This window comes from Elephas maximus, chromosome 14, assembly GCF_024166365.1.
Source record: "Elephas maximus indicus isolate mEleMax1 chromosome 14, mEleMax1 primary haplotype, whole genome shotgun sequence".
Classification (NCBI taxonomy): domain Eukaryota; kingdom Metazoa; phylum Chordata; class Mammalia; order Proboscidea; family Elephantidae; genus Elephas; species Elephas maximus.
In genome coordinates, this window is record NC_064832.1 from 18,116,546 (window position 1) to 18,134,200 (window position 17,655).

Sequence of the window (17,655 nt, forward strand, 5' to 3'; positions counted from 1 at the left end):
TATGGAGAAATTGGAACCCTCACCCACTGCTGGTCAGAATGCAAATGGTACAGCCCTTGTGGAACCGTCTGGCAGTTCCTCAAAAACTAGAGGTAGAGCTGCCATACCAAAAAAAAAAAAAAGAAACCAAACCCACTGCTGTCGAGTCAATTCTGGCTCATAGCGACCATAGGACCAACCAAATCTACTCCTAAAGTATATACCTTAGGGATCTAACAGATGTGACACAAACAGAGATATGAACACCTATGTTCACTGCAGCACTATTCTCAAAAGCAGAAAGATGGAAACAATCTAAGTGCCCATCAATGAATGAATTTGGGTAAGTAAAATGTAGTACATACATACAAGGGAATACTACTCAACAATAAAGAAAAATGAATTCCCAAAACATATTGCAACATGGATGAACCTACAGGACATTACAAGCAAAATAAGTTAATCACATAAAATATATATATATATATATATATATATATAGTATGTTCTCGCTTTTATGAAATGACATAAACAAGTAAATATACAGAAACTAATGTTCATTAGTGGTTTGGTTAGCAGCCAAGCACTTAACTGCTGAACCACTAGGACTCCTTATACAAAATTTAGACAGGTTAAAATTCCCAAGGGTAAACATTCTCTGAGCACTTGCAGCTCCTATTCACTCTGAAGTGCCACAATACTTGGCATAAAAAGGGTATTCCGTAAGTGTCATGGAGGTGCAAAACAAAACAGACTTAATGGATTGTTTGAAGCTGGAGGAGTTCCCAAGATTATTGAACTGAATCTAACCTCTGAGGTTACCTTGTAACTAAATAAGAAACTGGCTCAAAAAATAATGACTATCACCTGTAAGTACCGTGCTCCTTTAAAAAATCACCTATATGATAGCAAATGATCGACAATGACTTTAGAACAAAGATGGAAATGTAAGGGGACAGGGAAACTAGATTAATGGAAACAGAACAATCAGAACAGAAATGAGAATGTTCGTGCATTGTGAAGAACGTAACCAATGTCACTGAACAATTTGTGCAGTGATTGTTGAATGGGAACCTAAACTGCTGTGTAAACCTTCACTGAAACTACAATATAATTTTTTAAAAAATTGATAAGAACTTTCATTAAAAATATATATTTTAGAATGACAATAATCATAGCAATACAATAACATTATTATTAATGTTAACATTGTTATAAATAACATTACTAACAATAACAAAGTCTACTACTTGTCATTTTCTATATCTATTTTTTAACAAGCAACAGTTCTCAGCTCTACAGGTAGAAAATAAGCTCAACCAAGCAAACAAAAGATTTAAACTAAAACCAGTACAAATGAAGGTGACAGAAAGGCAAATGATTTCTTCTTCTTTTAGAAGTCAGTATTTGTATATATGAAGAACGTGGCATCAGGACTGGGGAAAGACTCGTTAACAAGCTGCAATATGCAGATGACACAACCCTGCTTGCTGAAAGCACTTACTGATGAAGATCAAAGACTACAGCCTTTGATATGGACTGCACCTCAACATAAAGAAAACAAAAATTCTCACAACTGGACCAATGAGCAAAATCATGATAAATGGAGAAAAGATTCAAGTATTCAAGGATTTCATTTTACTTGAATTCACAACATCCATGGACGCAGCAGTCAGGAAATCAAATTACATATTGCATCGGGCAAATCTGCTGCAAAAGACCTCTTCAAAGCATCTTTGTCCCTTTGAGGACTAAGGCGCACATGACTCAAGTCACAGTATTTTCAATTGTCTCATATGTATGCAAAAACCTGGACAATGAATAACGAAGACCAGAGAAGAAATGATGCTTTTGAATTATGGTATTGATGAAGAACATTATATATACTGCCAAAAGAATGAATAAATCTGTCTTGGAAGAATTACAGCCAGAATGCTCCTTAGAAGCAAGGATGGTGAGACTATGTCTTATGTACTTTGGACATGTTATCAGGAGGGTCCAGTCTCCACAGAAGAGCATCATGCTTGGTAATGTGGGAGGTCAGCAAAAAAGAGGAAGACCTCCAACAAAATAGATTGACACAGTGGCTGTAACAATGGGCTCAAGCATAATAACGATTGTGAGGATGGTGCACGACCAGGCAGCATTTCGTTCGGTGGTACATAGGGTCCCTTTGAATGGGAACTGACTCAATGGCACCTAACAACAACATTTGTATATATGTCTTATCACATAAAACAAACACTCAACACTACCATGCAAAAATGAGATGGCTAATAAACCATGAAATTTCCTTTTCTGTGATACATGAATGTACGGGAATAAAAAGATGGCTTGCCTCATGATGGTTCAAAAGTGAGAGGCCAACACAGTACATGACATATGGCTTATATGGCTTATTTTTCAAGGATACTTTTTCCTTAATGACATTTTTACGTAGCAATATTAATAATGTTCAAATGTTTTTCTCTTTGGATGAGGAAGCAATTGAAAAATCTCTGTGACTTCTGTTTTAGTGTAAGGTATCCACAGTGTATTCCTAACATTGATAAACACAATGCCCCATACACTTCTGAATGCAGTCACTTGTATTTCCTCACAACCTAAAGATCTTGAGGCACTAAGCCACCAAAAGAGAAAAAGGATATATTTTTCTCTATCGTGACAAATATCTTGGTAATACATTTTTACCATCTGGGTAAAAGCAGTGAATATTTGTAAAGAAAACAAAACAAACGAACAAAAAACTCAATGATATCCTGTTATTCCATCTGACAGGTAACTGAGCCTTAGCTTTGTACTGATCACATTTTTAAGCACTTTCACTCAAAATATAGTGTGGGGAATTAAGTTCCTTCATGTGGTCTTCTTGCCTTGGTTCTTTGGAAATACATGTTGAGAGATTTTACCTTTTCCCTAGTTTACTACCCCAGAGGGTTTGTTTCTTTTGTCCAGGTTGACTGATATTTCCTGGGTAAGCCGTAAACAACTTGGTTTGATGGTTTTTGTCTGGTCCTGGGCTATAGCCTGCCCTGTGATTGGTAAGCACCTTGCAGGGGATTGGTCAACAAACTATGTAAATGAAGTGTCTGTAGCTTACTATACAAATGAAGTGTCTGTGGCCTCCTGCAAGGGGATTGATCAGTATGTGGCCTCCACACTGGGAGGGGTCATGCCTTGAAACTGACAAACCAAAAAAACAAAACCAAACCCGATGCTGTTGATTCCAACTCATAGCGACCCTATAAGACAGAGTAGAATGCCCCATAGGATTTGCAAGGAGCTTCTGGTGGATTCAAATCGACACCCTTTTGGTTAGCAGCCAGGGTCTTAACCACTTTACCACCAGGGGTCCTGAAAATGGCAAGGAACTGTTTATATCTGCAGTCAGTCCCACAGAGGTTTTTCAAACAGAAAGGGAAGCAGCAGAAGGAAGAAAGAACAGAGAAAATGCAGAGAAAGAGAGAGGCAAGGAACCTCCTAAAAGAGCTGTAACATAGGTTAAGGGCTGTAGCACTGAAGACAGTGAGAAGCCCAGAAGGGTCCCAGTGGCCAAGCTGGTAGTGACAGGCCCACAAGGGGCCCTGCAGCAGTCAGTGGTGACAGGCAGCAGGGCCAACAGGAGCCTGTCCTGAAGGGGCCAAGAGGAGCCTGTCCTCAGGGAGTCCAATAGGTGACCTGTCCTGCATTAAAGGAGACTTCCCTACTTGCTTCCTGGTCCTGATCCTGAGTTGTAGCCTATTGACCCTGATCCTGAGCTGTACCCTGTTACCTAGTGCCGAGTAGAACTGTCCCACAGAGTTTCCAAGGAGCACCTGGTAGATTTGAACTTCCGACCTGTTACTTCCTTAATAAACCACTGAACTCTAAGTATGGTCTGTGAGTTCTGTGTGTCCATTGCCATGAACTGTCAAACCCAGAAGAGGAGTAGAGAGTGCCATGGGAGGGGCAGCTGGTGTCAGAATTGGTAAAAAGGCTGGAGAGTGGAGGTATGTCTGATCTCCACCTCATAAGGATCATCTTAGGGCTGATCCTGATCATTAACCCCCTGAAGTTAGACAGGTTCTGACGCTACAATGACAACTGCTACTACCCTTTTCCACATACCACCAACCAAAAGCTATCCCTAATTACTAAATTCTATTTTCTCATCTCAACTGATGCTTGCAAATACAAAGTAGTGAGCTTACAGACACTCAACTCTATTTTATGTCACGTTTTATATATCAAATGTTCAGTCTAAGTGACATACAGTAGAAAAGAGTGGAAGGAGTTACCGTGCACATCAAGGTTCAAATGAGAGCTGAGAAAAAGTGTGTTATCTTTTTAAAAAATCAGGTAGTTTTCAATAGGCCAACATGGTGCTATAGACAGAAGCACCATGCCAACCCCTCTGCAGCAAAGATATGGAAAAGTAAGTAAAACAGATTAAAACGTCAATTCTGGGATGCTAAGCGTCAAATGAAGGGATAAAGAACTTGATCAAGCACCAAATGGAACGAGAACCTGACAGAGAGCAGAGGAGGAGAAGAGCTATGGAGCGGAGGTCTCCCACCAGCTAACGCTGCACGGATTTACCATCTTGGACTACAGCCACCAGGGAACACAGAGAGGAAGTATGGGAAGACAACTTCATGGAGCTCCCAACAGGAGACAGCACTTGTAACCAGGGTTACACGCTTTCCCACCCCTGACCCTTCTCTCCTCTATGAAGCCTCCACTGCTTTCCGACAGGCCATGATCGCTCGGCCAGAGAGATATCAGCTCACTGTGACCTGAATCTACCCCACACCCACCGACTGGTTCCTTCAGCACCATTTTTTTGTTGTTATTACTTTTTTGGATTTGTTTGTTTTTTCTCTCTCTTCCTAACTTCCTTTCCTTCCTCCTGCCCAGTTACCCCATGTGCTGTCCCCTACCCTTCTTAACAGGGTATGGCACACTGCTCAGCTAGAGGGCCCGAGCACAAGGCCTCCCTGGGTCCGTGCCCCCTAACCAGCAGGCTCCCTCTGCGCCATTTTTTTTTCTTTTCCAGTTTCTTCTCTCTCTCTCCCTTCCTTTCTTTCCTTTCCCCTGTTCACCTAGCCCCATGAGCTGCCTGCCCCCCCTTCATGATGGAAAGTGTTGCACCACTACGCTAGAGAGCCACTGGCACATGGCCTCCCTGGGTCCATGCCACCCCCATCAGCTGGCTCCCTCAGTGCCATATTTTCTTGTTTTGTTCTATTGTTTATTCTTTCCTTTCCATTCTCCCACCCACCTAGCCCACTGCACTATCCCCACTCCTTCTCGAAGGGCCTTACAGCACCACTCGGCTAGAGAGCCATGGGCACATGACCTCCCTAGGTCTGCCTACGCCCACTAACGGGCTCCCTCAGTGTCATATTTATAGTTTGTTTGCTTTGTTCTTTATTTTTTTCTTTTTCTGTTTCTTCTCTCTACCTTCCTTCTTTTTCTTTCTCCTGCTCACCTAGTCCTGTGTGCCACCCCTACCACTTTGCAAACTGCTGTGCTGCACCACTTGGCTGGAGAGTCACTGACATATGACCACCTTGGGTCTGCACCGCTGTCACCAACCAGCTCCCTCAGTGCCACATTTTTGTTTGTTTTTCTTCTCTTTTTGTTGTTTTTTCTCTCCCTTCCTTCCTTTCCTTTCTCCCACACACTTATCCATGTGTGCCACTCCCCCCTTCTCAATGGGTTGTGCTATACCGCTTGGCTAGAGAGCCTCTGGCACATAGCCTCCCCAGGTCTGTGCTGCCCCCACAGGCTGACTCCCTCAGTGCTATATTTTTTATTTTTCTTTATTTTTCCCCTTCTCCCTTTTCCTTTTCCCTACCACCTAGGCCCTGTGCTGCCTCAGTCCTTCCCTCACAGGCCATGCCACGCAACCCAGGGAGAGAGATATCAGCTCGCCACCACCCCAGTTCCACCCTGCCCCCAATGGCTGGCTCTTCCAGCATCATATGTATTTGTGTTGTTGTTGTTTTGTTTGTTTCTTCTTTCTCTCTTTCCCTTCTTTCCTTTCCTTTCTCCAGTCCACCTAGCCCTGTGCACCACCCATGCCCCTTCTCGATAGGCCAAGCTGCATCACTTAGCTAGACAGCCACCAGCATATAGCCTTGGCAAGTCTACCTGTATATCACATCCTCTTCCTTCCCTCCTGCCTATCTGCACTGGACAAGATGCTGACAGACGAGCAAGCAAAACACACCCAGACTGCCCACTCAGACATAACCAAATAAAACAAAAGAGCAGGACGAAACAAACAAATCTACAGTCAATAAACAAAGAAAATAATTCCTGAATGTCCCGTAGACAGTAGACAATATCAAAACATATAAAAAGGACAGGACAGGATGACTCCAGAAAGCGACCAAAAGAAAATACTAGGTGCCCTTCTGGTAGAAGAAAAGGCACTGGAACTACTTGATAAGGAATTCCAAACTCTAATATTCAGGGCTCTCCAAGAGATCAGGAAAGACATAAAAGAAAATACAGATAAAAATAAGGAAAAATTAGACAAAATCATGGAAAAATCCAGACAAAATCAGTTAAAACACAGATAAAGCTATGAAAGAATTCAGGAAAATAATTCAAGAACAAAATGTCAAAATAAGTAAACAACAAGAAATCATACAAAGACAGCAATTAGAAACCCAAATGATAAACAACAAGATTTTAGAAATAGTGCAATACAAAGACTTAGGAGCAAATTTGAAACAATGGAAGACAGGATCAGCAATAATTGAAGACATATCCTTGGATATTACTTTGAGGAAAAGTCAGAGAAAAGAATGAAGAAAAATGAAGAAACCCTGAGGACAATGTGGAATACAATCAAAAGCAGAAATTGGCATGCAATCAGAGTTCCGGAACAGGGGGAGAAAACGGAAAACACTGAGAGGATCACCGAAGATTTGCTTAGAGAAAACTTTCCTAAGTTGAAAGATGAAAAGCTGATCATCCAAGAAGCTCAACGAACCCCATATATGATGGACTCCAAAGAAAGCCACCAAGACATATCAAAATCACACTCGCCAAAACCAAAGACAAAGAAAGGATCCTGAGAGTAGCCTGAGAAAAACGGAAGGTCACACACAAAGGGGAAACAATAAGACTAAGCTTTTATTACTTGGCAGAAACCATGTAGGCAAGTGGGCAATGGGATGACATAAAAAACCTTGAAAGAAAAAACTACCAACCAAGAATAATATATCCTACAAAACTCTCGCTCAAATATGATGGAGAAATTAGGACACTTCCAGATAAACAGAAATTAAAGGGATATGTAAAAACCAAAGTAAAGTTAGAAGAACTACTAAAGGGAGTCCTTCAGTTAGAGGACCAACAACATCAGACAACAACCTAAATCTAGGAGACGGGACAGCATTGGCCAGCTACAACAAAACTAAAAGATTTACAACAGGAAACCAGATATGTCAATCTGTAATGACAACAATGTCAGAAAAATAAAAGACGGAATAAAGGGTGCAGGGATCAAACCTTCAAATGAAGAGGAAGTCAAGGCAATATCAAGTAATAAAAGACTGGTTTAAACTTAGAAAGATGGGGGTAAATTTAAAGGTAACCACAAAGAAAGTTAGCAAGCTTACTCATCAAAATAAAGAAGAAAAAGATAAAGTTTCAGTAATCACAAAATCACAAAAATGAAAGAAACAAACAAAATGAATTCAGCACAGAAGAGTAAGAGAAACAAACAAAACATCAGCACCACAAAAAAAAAAAAACTACAAAATGACAGCAATAAACTCATACCTACCAATAATCACACTGAACGTAAATTGCTTACATGTACCCATATATAGACAAAGAATGACAGAATGGGTATTAAAAAAGAAAAAAGACCTATCAATGTGCTGTCTACAAGAGGCACACCTTAGAAACAACGACATAAATATATTAAATATCAAAGGATGAAAAAAAATCAAACAAACAAAAAAGCAGAAGTGACAATACTAAAACAGACTTAAAAAAATAATCCACCTTAAAGACAAGTAAGGACATTATATAATGATTAAAGGGGCAATCCACCATGAAGGCATGGCTCCAAAATACATGTGACAAACTCTAACAGCACTGAAAAGAGAAACTGACAGCTTCGGTTCCACAATAATAGTAGGAGACATCAACACATCACTCTCGGTAAAGGACTGAACATCTAGAAAGAAACTCAACAAAGATACAGAAGATCTAAACGCCACAATCAACCAACTTAACCTCATAGAGATACACAGAACACTCCATCCAACAGCAACAAAGTACACATTCTTTTCCAATGCACATGGAATGTCCTCCAGAATATACCACATCTTAGGCCACAAAGCAACCCTCAACAAAATCCAAAACACTGAGACAACACAAAGCATCTTCTCTGATCACAAACCCATAAAATAGAAATTAATTACAGCAAGACCAAGGAAAAAAAATCAAATACATGGAAGCTGAATGCTTAAAAACCACTGGGTAATAGAAGAAATCAAAGATGGAATAAAAAAATTCCTAGAGTCAAGTGAGAATGAAAACCCATCCTACCAAAACCTTTGAGACACAGCAAAGGTGGTGCTCAGAAGTCAATTTATAGCAATAGATGCATATATCAAAAATGGTGAGACTAAATCAAAACATTAGCCCTGAAACTCAAACAAATAGGGAACTGCAGAAGCCCACAGACACCAGAAGAAATAAAGATATGAGCACAAAAAATTTAAACAGAGAATAGAAAAAGACTAGAAAGAATCAACAAAACCAAAAGTTGGTTCTTTGAAAGGACCGACAAAATCGACAAACCATTGGCCAAATAGACAAAAGAAAAACAAGAGAGAACATATATAACACAAATAAGAAATGAAATGGGGGACATTATAACAGATGCAACTGAAATAAAAAGGATCATAACACAGCACTATGAAAAACTACTCCCAACAAATTTGAAAACCTAGATGAAACGGACAAATTTCTAGAAACACACTGCCTTCCTAAACTAACACAACTGAGGTCAAAAATCTAAACAGACCCACAACAAGGGAAGAGACTGAAAAGGTAATCGAAAAAACTCCCAACAAAAAAAAGTCCTGGCCATATGGCTTCACTGGAGAATACTACCAAACATTCAGAGAAGAGCTTGTACCAATATTACTTGAACTATTTCAAAACATAGAAAAGGAAGGGATACTTCCAAATTCATTCTATGAAGCCAGCAAAAACCTGATACCAAAACCGGACAAAGACAGCACAAAAAAAATAACATTACAGACCAATATCTCTCATGAATATAGATGCAAAAATTCACAACAAAATTCTAGCCAACAGAATTCAGCATATTATTAAACAAAACAAACACACAAAAAAACACCCTGACCAAGAGGGATTCATGCCAGGTATGCAAGGACGGTTCAACATTAGAAAACCAATCAATATATATCACACAAATAAAAGAATCACATGATCATCTGAATAGACACAGAAAAGGCATTCAATAAAGTCCAATACACATTCCTGATAAAAACACTCAATAAAATAGGAATAGAAGCAAAATTCCTCAACATAATGAAGGACATCATACAAAACCAACAGCCAACATCATCCGTAATGCAGAGAGGCTGAAAACACTCCCCTCTGAGAACAGGAACAAGACAAGGATGCCCGTCATCACTGCTCCTATTTAACACTGTGCTGGAAGTCCTAGCTAGAGCAATAAGGCAAGAAAAAGAAATAAAAGGCACCCCAACTGGTAAGAGGTAGTAAAACTATCCCTATTTGGAGACTAAAGGACCAAATGAACCAGAAACTCCACCAGCCTAGGATGAGAAGAACTAGCTACCACCAATGACCGCCCTGACAGGGAACACAACAGAGAGTCCGAAACAGAGCAGGAATAAAATGTAGAACAGAACTCAAACGCGCGTGAAAAGACCAGACTTTATGGTCTGACAGCGACTGCCAAAAAAATGGCCCCTGTTCGCACTGTAAACTTGGAACTGAAACCATTCCCGAATGCTACTCGTCAGACAAAGATTAGACAGGAGTATTTAAAAAAAAAAAAAAAAGTGAGGAATGAGCTGCTTACTTCAATCAGATGTAGGAGACCAAATGGGCAACTCCTGTCAAAAGCAGGATGAGAAGGTGGGAAGGGACACAAGAAACCAGGGATAGAAAAGGGGAATGTGCTGTTACTTTGTGGGGATTGTAACTAATGTCACAAAACAACACGTGTATAAATTTTTGAATGAGAAATTAACTTGAGCTATAAACGTTCACCTAAAGCACAATTAAAAACAAACAAAAAACACCTTTCCTTGAGTTGGAATGAACTCAATGCAATTGGTTTTTTTTTTTTTTTTTTTTTTGATCTGACATAGGAGGAGACTGAAATCAGTTAAAACTTTCTCTCACTCTGAGAGGGAATACTTTTATGTTATCCTGTAACTTATTTTTTATTTTTTTAATTCAAGCAGCTGGAAGCCTCCAAATAAAACCAAAGACAGACTTGAATCAGGTTCCTGTCACTGAACCTCATAACGTCAGGGAACTTGCTGGAAGAGAGTTCAAAGAAGGGTAAATGAATAGGTGATTTCTTAAGCCCTCCTCCCTCCATTTCTGGAATTTAGGTATGCTCCAATTCAAGTAGCTTGTCCATACCACCCCCCGTTACCCCAAACTTGAGACTCTCGAACCTGCTAGGAGTATTTACTCTGCCTTTGGGGGAGCATCACCCATAATTCTCATTTCCTTTTACAGTGGTCAGGATCTTCCTTTGTTGTGGCATTAATCTTCCCAGGGGGGAAAAAGTCAGTTGGATTCCTATACACCGATAAAGAGAACTACAAAAAGAAAATCAGGAAAGCAATACCATTTATAATAGCCCCTAAAAAAGAAAAAAAAAGAATAAATCTAACCAGGAACATAAAAGACATATACAAATAAAACTACAAAACACTACTGCAAGAAACCAAACAAGAATGACATAAATGGAAAAACATATGATGCCCATGGATATGTGGACTCAACATTGTGAGAATGACAATTCTACCCAAAGCAATCTAAAAATACTAAGCAGTCCTGATCCAAACACCAAGAGCTTTCTATAATGAGATGGAAAAACTAACCATTAACTTTATAGGGAAAAGAAAGAGGCCCCAGATAAGTACAGCACTACTTAAGAAGAAGAAGAATGAAGTAGGAGGACTCGCACTACCTGACTTCAGAACCTACTATATATCCATGGTAGTCAAAACAGCCTGGCACTGGTACAATGACAGACAGACATTGTCCAATGGAACAGTATCAAGAACTCAGATGTAAATCCATCTACCTGTGGTCACCTGACCTTCAACAAAGGCCCAAAGTCCATTAAATGGGAAAAAGACAATCTTTTTAAGAAACGGTGCTGATAAAATCAGATGTCCATCTGTAAAAAAACGAAACAGGACTCATATGTCACACCATACACAAAAGCTAATTCAAAATGGATCAAAGACCTAAATGTAAAACCAAAAATTATAAAGATCATGGAAGAAAAAATAGGGTCAACACTTGGAGTGCTAATACATGGCATAAATAGGATAAATCCAGTGCCGTCGAGTCGATTCTGACTCATAGCGACCCTATAGGACAGAGTAGAACTGCCCTGAAAAGAGTTTCCAAGGAGCGCCTGGTGGATTCGAACTGCCGACACTTTGGTTAGCAGCCGTAGCACTTAACCACTGTTAATAAATAGGATACAAACCATAATTAACAGTATACAAGCACCAGAAGATAAGTTAAACAACTGGGATCTTCTAAATATTGAACAGTTATGCTCATCAAAAGACTTCACCAAAAATGTAAAAAGAGACCCTACGGACTGGGAAAAAATTTTGGCTATGACAAATCAGACAAAGGTCTAATCTCTAAAATCTACAGGAATATCCAACACCTATACACAAAAAGACAAATAATCCAATTAAGAAATGGATAAAGGATATAAACAGACACTTTACCATAGCAGACATTCAGGTGGCTAACGGACACGAGAAAATGCTCACTAGCCATTAGAGAAATGCAAATCAAAACTACAATGAGATACCATCTCAGGCCAACATTACTGGCATGAATCAAAAAAAACAGAAAATAACAAACACTGGAGTGGCTGTGGGAAGACTGAAACTCTTATGCACTGCTGGTGGGAATACATACTAGAGGAATAAGAGCCGTAACATGAATAGATAGATGCACACTCATGTTCACTGCAGCACTATTCACAATAGCAAAAAGATGGAAACAACTTAAGCGCCAATCAACAGAGGAATGGACAAACTATGGCACGTACACACAATGGAATACTACACAACAATAAAGAACAATGATAAATCTGTGAAACTCCTCACAATATAGATGAATCTAGAGGGCATTATGCTAAGTGAAATAAGTCAATCACAAAAGGACAAATACTGTATGAGACCACGACTATGAAAACTCATGAAAAGGTTTACACATAATCTTTGATGGTTATTAGGGAGGGGAGTTGAGGGGATGGAAAAACACTAACCAGACAATAGATAAGTGGCAACAGTGGAACAGAATGGAGAACCCAGATGTCAATTCATCCATCTACGGTCACCTGATCTTTAACAAACTCCCTAAGTCCATTAAATGGGGAAAAGACAATCTTTTTAAGCAATGGTACTGGCAAAGCTGGATGTCCACCTGTAAAAAAATGAAACAGAACCTATACTTCACACCATATACAAAAACTAATTCAATATGGAACAAGGACGTAAACATAAAACCCAAAACTGTAAAGATCATAGAAGAAAAATATAGGGTCAACGCTAGGAGCTCTAATATACTGCATAATAGGATACAAACCATAACTAACAATACACAAATACCAGGAGATAAGCTACATAACTGGGATCTTCTAAAAATTAAACACTTACACTCATCAAAAGACTTCACCGAAAAAGTAGCTTCTGGAGTCTTAAAAGCTTGTGAGTGGCCATCTAAAATACTCTACCTGTCCTGCCACATCTGGAAAGCAGAATGAAGATGATCAAAGACACAAAAGAAAGATTAGTCCAAAGGACTAATGGACCACAACTACCACAGCCTCCACCAGACTGAGTCCAGCACAACTAGATGGTACCCTGCTACCATCACTGACTGCTCTGACAAGAATCACGATACAGGGTTCCGGACAGAGCTGGAGACAAACACAGAACAAAATTCTAACTCACAAAAAAAGACCAGACTTACTGGCCTTAAACTCCAAAAATATGCCACCGGATACCATTTTAACTCAGTACTGAAATCACTCCTGAGGTTCACCCTTCAGCCAAAGATTAGACAGGCCCATAAAACAAAATGAGACTAAATGGGCACACTAGCCCAGGGTCAAGGATGAAAAGGCAGGAGGGGACAGGAAAGCTGGTTAATAGGGAACTCAAGGTTGAGAAGAGGAGTGTTGACATGTCATGGGGTTGGCAACCAATGTCACAAAACAGTATGTGTATTACTCGTATAATGAGTAACTAATTTGCTCTGTAAACCTTCATCTAAAACACAATAAAAAAAAAACACCTTTTTTTAAAAAAATTATGTGGTTTTGCTAGGGTATGGATATTTTATGCCAAGGAGAAATTATTCTCCTGAAATAATCTCCATGGAGTAAAATCATTATGTACTATGAAATTATTTTTGCATGGTTTCTTTTAGATCTGTCCACATAAAGTGTGGTCTGTGGGCTGGTTATAGTTTCAAAACTGGTATCCATCCGTGATGAGATGAGTATTGAAGCTGAAAATGTCTTTTAGGAACTTTAATAGCAACTTGAGAGTAATCTATATGTGTTGAAATGAACAATAAAAAGTTTAGGCTTCCATTTTGTATGTCTTTTTAAATTCTCATTTGTCTAGTAATTAATTTGCATTATAAAAGTACTGATTTTTGAAGTACTGGCAATTTTTTAAAAATAGGTCTTTCATTACAGATAGTTTGAGAAGCACTCAAACAGATTATTTAAGCGGTTGTATAAATGAAATGAGAATCCTAGTGGAGCCCCAACAGCTGGAAACCAAACCCATTGCTGTGGAGTTGATCCTGACTCATAATGACCCTAAAGGACAGAGTAGAACTGCCCCATGTGGTTAGAGTAGAACTGCCCCATGTGGTTTCCAAGGAGAGGCTGATGGAGTGGAAATGCAGTGTTTTGGTTAGCCAGCTGAATTCTTAACCACTGCACCACCAGGGTTCCAATGGAGCCACAAGTATACCTAAAATGGACTGTCAAAAAATTAGAGATTAAAAACACAAAATTTAAGCTTTATGCTATAGCAAACTTGCCTAACATTAATACTTTCATTGTTCTGAAAATACTTACTTTGAACATAGCTGGCTATAAAATCTGCTTTTTCTATTAAAAAAAATCAGTTAGGAATAAAAACCTGTGTGGCTTAAATATTACCTTAAAATAATCTTTACCATCTTTGAATTTGGAAACTCGAGCCTAAACTATGATGATGTGAAATCTGCCATGCATAAAACATTCACACTCTCATTTCTTAAAGAACTTTACATATATGGAAAACAAAATGATCAAATAATCCTTTAGTTTTAGAGTATTCAAAGGAAAAACCAGATACATTTCACAAGATGCATTTTTCAACTACATTATTCAGAAACAAAGAAGTGATTTCTTTTTTAATTTATTTTGTTGTCATTGAAAAGTGATTTCTTAATAATCATTTTTTCATTAGGTGTATTTTGGATGCTTAATATAGTTCAAATCTTTGAAACATACCAACAAAAAAGGAATAAAGTCATTTCTATCATAAACTCAGACATTATGGATTTTTTTTTAAGGATGTATGGAGAACCCAGAGCAAAGCAGTCATGAAGGAAAGAAAACAAAAACCTGTATGATCTAGGGCAAATGAATTAGATTTGCCAGGTGTGGGACCTTCTAATCACATTCTCATTGTTTTGTTTATTATTAGCTGCTGTCTCATCAGCCCCTGACTCATGTTGACACCACGCACGGTGGAATGAAAAGCTGCCTGGTCCTGCGCCATCCCCATGATCAGTTGCAGGTCAGACTGCTGTGATCCATAGTTTTTATTGGCTAATTTTCAGAAGCAGATCGCCAGGCCTTTCTTTATAGTCCATCTTAGCCTGGAAGGGCCACTGAAACCTGCTCAGCATCACAGCAACATGCAAGCCTCCAGTGACAGATGGGTGGTGGCTGTACATGAGGTGCACTGGCTGGGAAACCAACTCTGGTCTCCCACATGGAAGGTGAGAACTCTGTCACTGAACCACCACTGCCTCACTCACGTTCTCACATGGGGTCTCAGTCCTCTGGATAAAATGGCTGTAATACATTGTGTGATCAAGATGACTGTCTTGATAACAGTTTTATAACATGACACAAGATTTAGGAGCCTCAGAGTTCACATAGTTAAGACTTTAGCTGGTCATGAATCACCTACTTAATATTGCTTTAAGTTATGTGAACTCTTGAGACAAGCAGCAGGCTAAATTCCTACAAGAGCCTACCTACACAGGACTATCTTTTAACTGGACACAGGCAAGTTCCTGAGCTACTGGGTCAGTCTTTTGGTTTCCTGGATGATGGAGAGGGAGCTCTCATAAAAACTGTATTCCTGATGGGAATGCAACAAGGAATGCTCTATACAAAGAGAAATGCAGGAAAACTCTGTTGTAACCAGTGTGAAGGAACAAACATCAGACTTGTTCAAAAAGGGGGGAAATGAAGATACATACACACACATAAATGTGTGAAGAGCTTTAGAATACGATTTCTAAAACTACGCTTAAGACCAACTGCCAATCTTTCTCTGACCCCCTTTGTTTTCAACACTGGAATGATTTCTAGCATTGGTTGTTTTCAGGTCCAGATATGAGATACCTTCCACTCTACTGAGTTTGAGGAGAGTAATAGCCAGAAAGCCTTCTTCAGTTTAGTTCAGTGAAGTGAACTTAGGGGAGGGGACAATGTTTTTTAGACAAAGCCATGTTAGGCCTTTCAAGGCCCCAAGAACTGTGAAAAGATTATGGTGGTTCCTCCAAAACACATCAAAATAAACTGCATTTTTCAAAATCACACAAAGCTTATCAAAAAATCCAAAACTGAACCAGATGCCTTTGAGTTGACTCCAACCCATGGCGACCCCATGTGTGTCAGAGTAGAACTGTGCTCCATAGGGTTTTCAGTGGCTGTGATCTTTTGAAATTAGATCACCAGGCACCTGGTATGGATTGAATTGTGTCCCCCGCAAAATGTGTGTCAACTTGGGTAGGCCATGATTCCCAGTATTGTGTGGTTGTCCATGATTTTGTGATCTAATATAATTTTATGTGTTATAAATTCTAACCTCTATGCTATTAATGATGCAGGATTAGAGGTAATTACGTTAAAGAGGTAGGATACAATACAATCTACAGGATTAAGCTGTATCTTGAGTCAATCTCTTTTGTGATATAAAAGACAGAGCTGAGCAGAGATGAGAAGGACCTTATTACTACCAAGCAAGAAGAGCCAAGGGTGGAGCGTGTTCTTCTGATCTGGGATCTCTGTGCTGAGAAGCTCCCAGACAAGGGGAAGATAGGTAAAGCCTTCCCCTAGAGCCAGCACCCTGATTTCAGACTTCTAGCCTCCTAAACTGTGAGAGAATAAATTTCTGTTTGCCAAAACCACCCACTTGTGGTGTTTCTGTTACAGCAGTACTAGGTAACCAAACCATAAACCTCTCCATTAGTAGTCTAGCACTTAACCCACCACCCAGGGACTCCACAAAGCTTTCATGCATGCTGAAATTAAAATATCTCTTTTCTTAGATTTTTCTGATTACAACATTTTGATGAGTTCAATAAACGTGAACCTCCCTCTCTTCTTTCTCTTTTGGGGTTGAGGAAGCCCCTTTCTGGTGTCCTGTCATTTTCCATCAACTGAGACATATCAGTTTAACTTTTTAATAAGCTACAACATCAGGAAGAAACCTCACCTGGAGTCTCCACTCTGCGGTAGTGATAAGGGTTAATGCACACCTCTTTCTGCTTCGAGCCAAATGGGAATTCACAGCACTCCAGTGGCTTCAACTCATGGTGGGACTGAAGATCAGGCCAACGCCACACTCGGCAATAAATGACATGGGGCAAACCCTTGCGGTGGGACACCTGCAGCCGTCCATCCAATGACCGGGGAATTGTGACACACTTGCTGGGCTGCCCCGGACAGCTGAGGGCCCTCTCCAGCTCATCCATGGCTCCTTTCTTCTTCTTTAATTTCTTCACTAAAGAGTCTACCGCCTTCTCTGCCCACTTTTCCTCTTCATCTCCTTGTTTCCAGCCTAGCAGTCTCTTTACTGCTGGGCTGGTGAAGGAGAACAGAGAGCTGATGGGGGTGCTGGAATGCATAAGGGGTGGACTAATGGCATCCAGTGCACAGAAACATGAGAGACCACCCTCAGGGCCCACAGGGCCCGGCAGAAAGAATCAGCAAGCAACTCTCAAGCAGTGTCATTGCACAAATCTTTCTGTTCTTCTGGATGCAAGTGTCACTGATTTAAGTTGGCAAGTGTGTTGACTTTCTCCTAAGCCCTTGAATAGCAGTAACTCTGGAAAAAACAAGACAAGACTTTAATTAGATTAATCAGT

At 39.7% G+C, this 17,655-nt stretch overlaps 1 protein-coding gene across 3 annotated transcripts in view; it reads right to left on the bottom strand.

Moving 5' to 3' along the window:
- Positions 1–17,421, bottom strand: part of SMAD9 (SMAD family member 9) — a 97,957-nt gene extending 80,536 nt beyond the window's left edge. For all 3 annotated transcript variants that reach the window (XM_049853181.1, XM_049853180.1, XM_049853179.1), the window contains exon 1: positions 17,004–17,421. In XM_049853181.1, the coding sequence (XP_049709138.1) occupies positions 17,004–17,415 (412 nt within the window). In that variant the 5' untranslated portion in view covers positions 17,416–17,421. The remainder of the gene's footprint in view (positions 1–17,003) is intronic.
- Between the last annotated feature and the right edge of the window lie 234 nt (positions 17,422–17,655).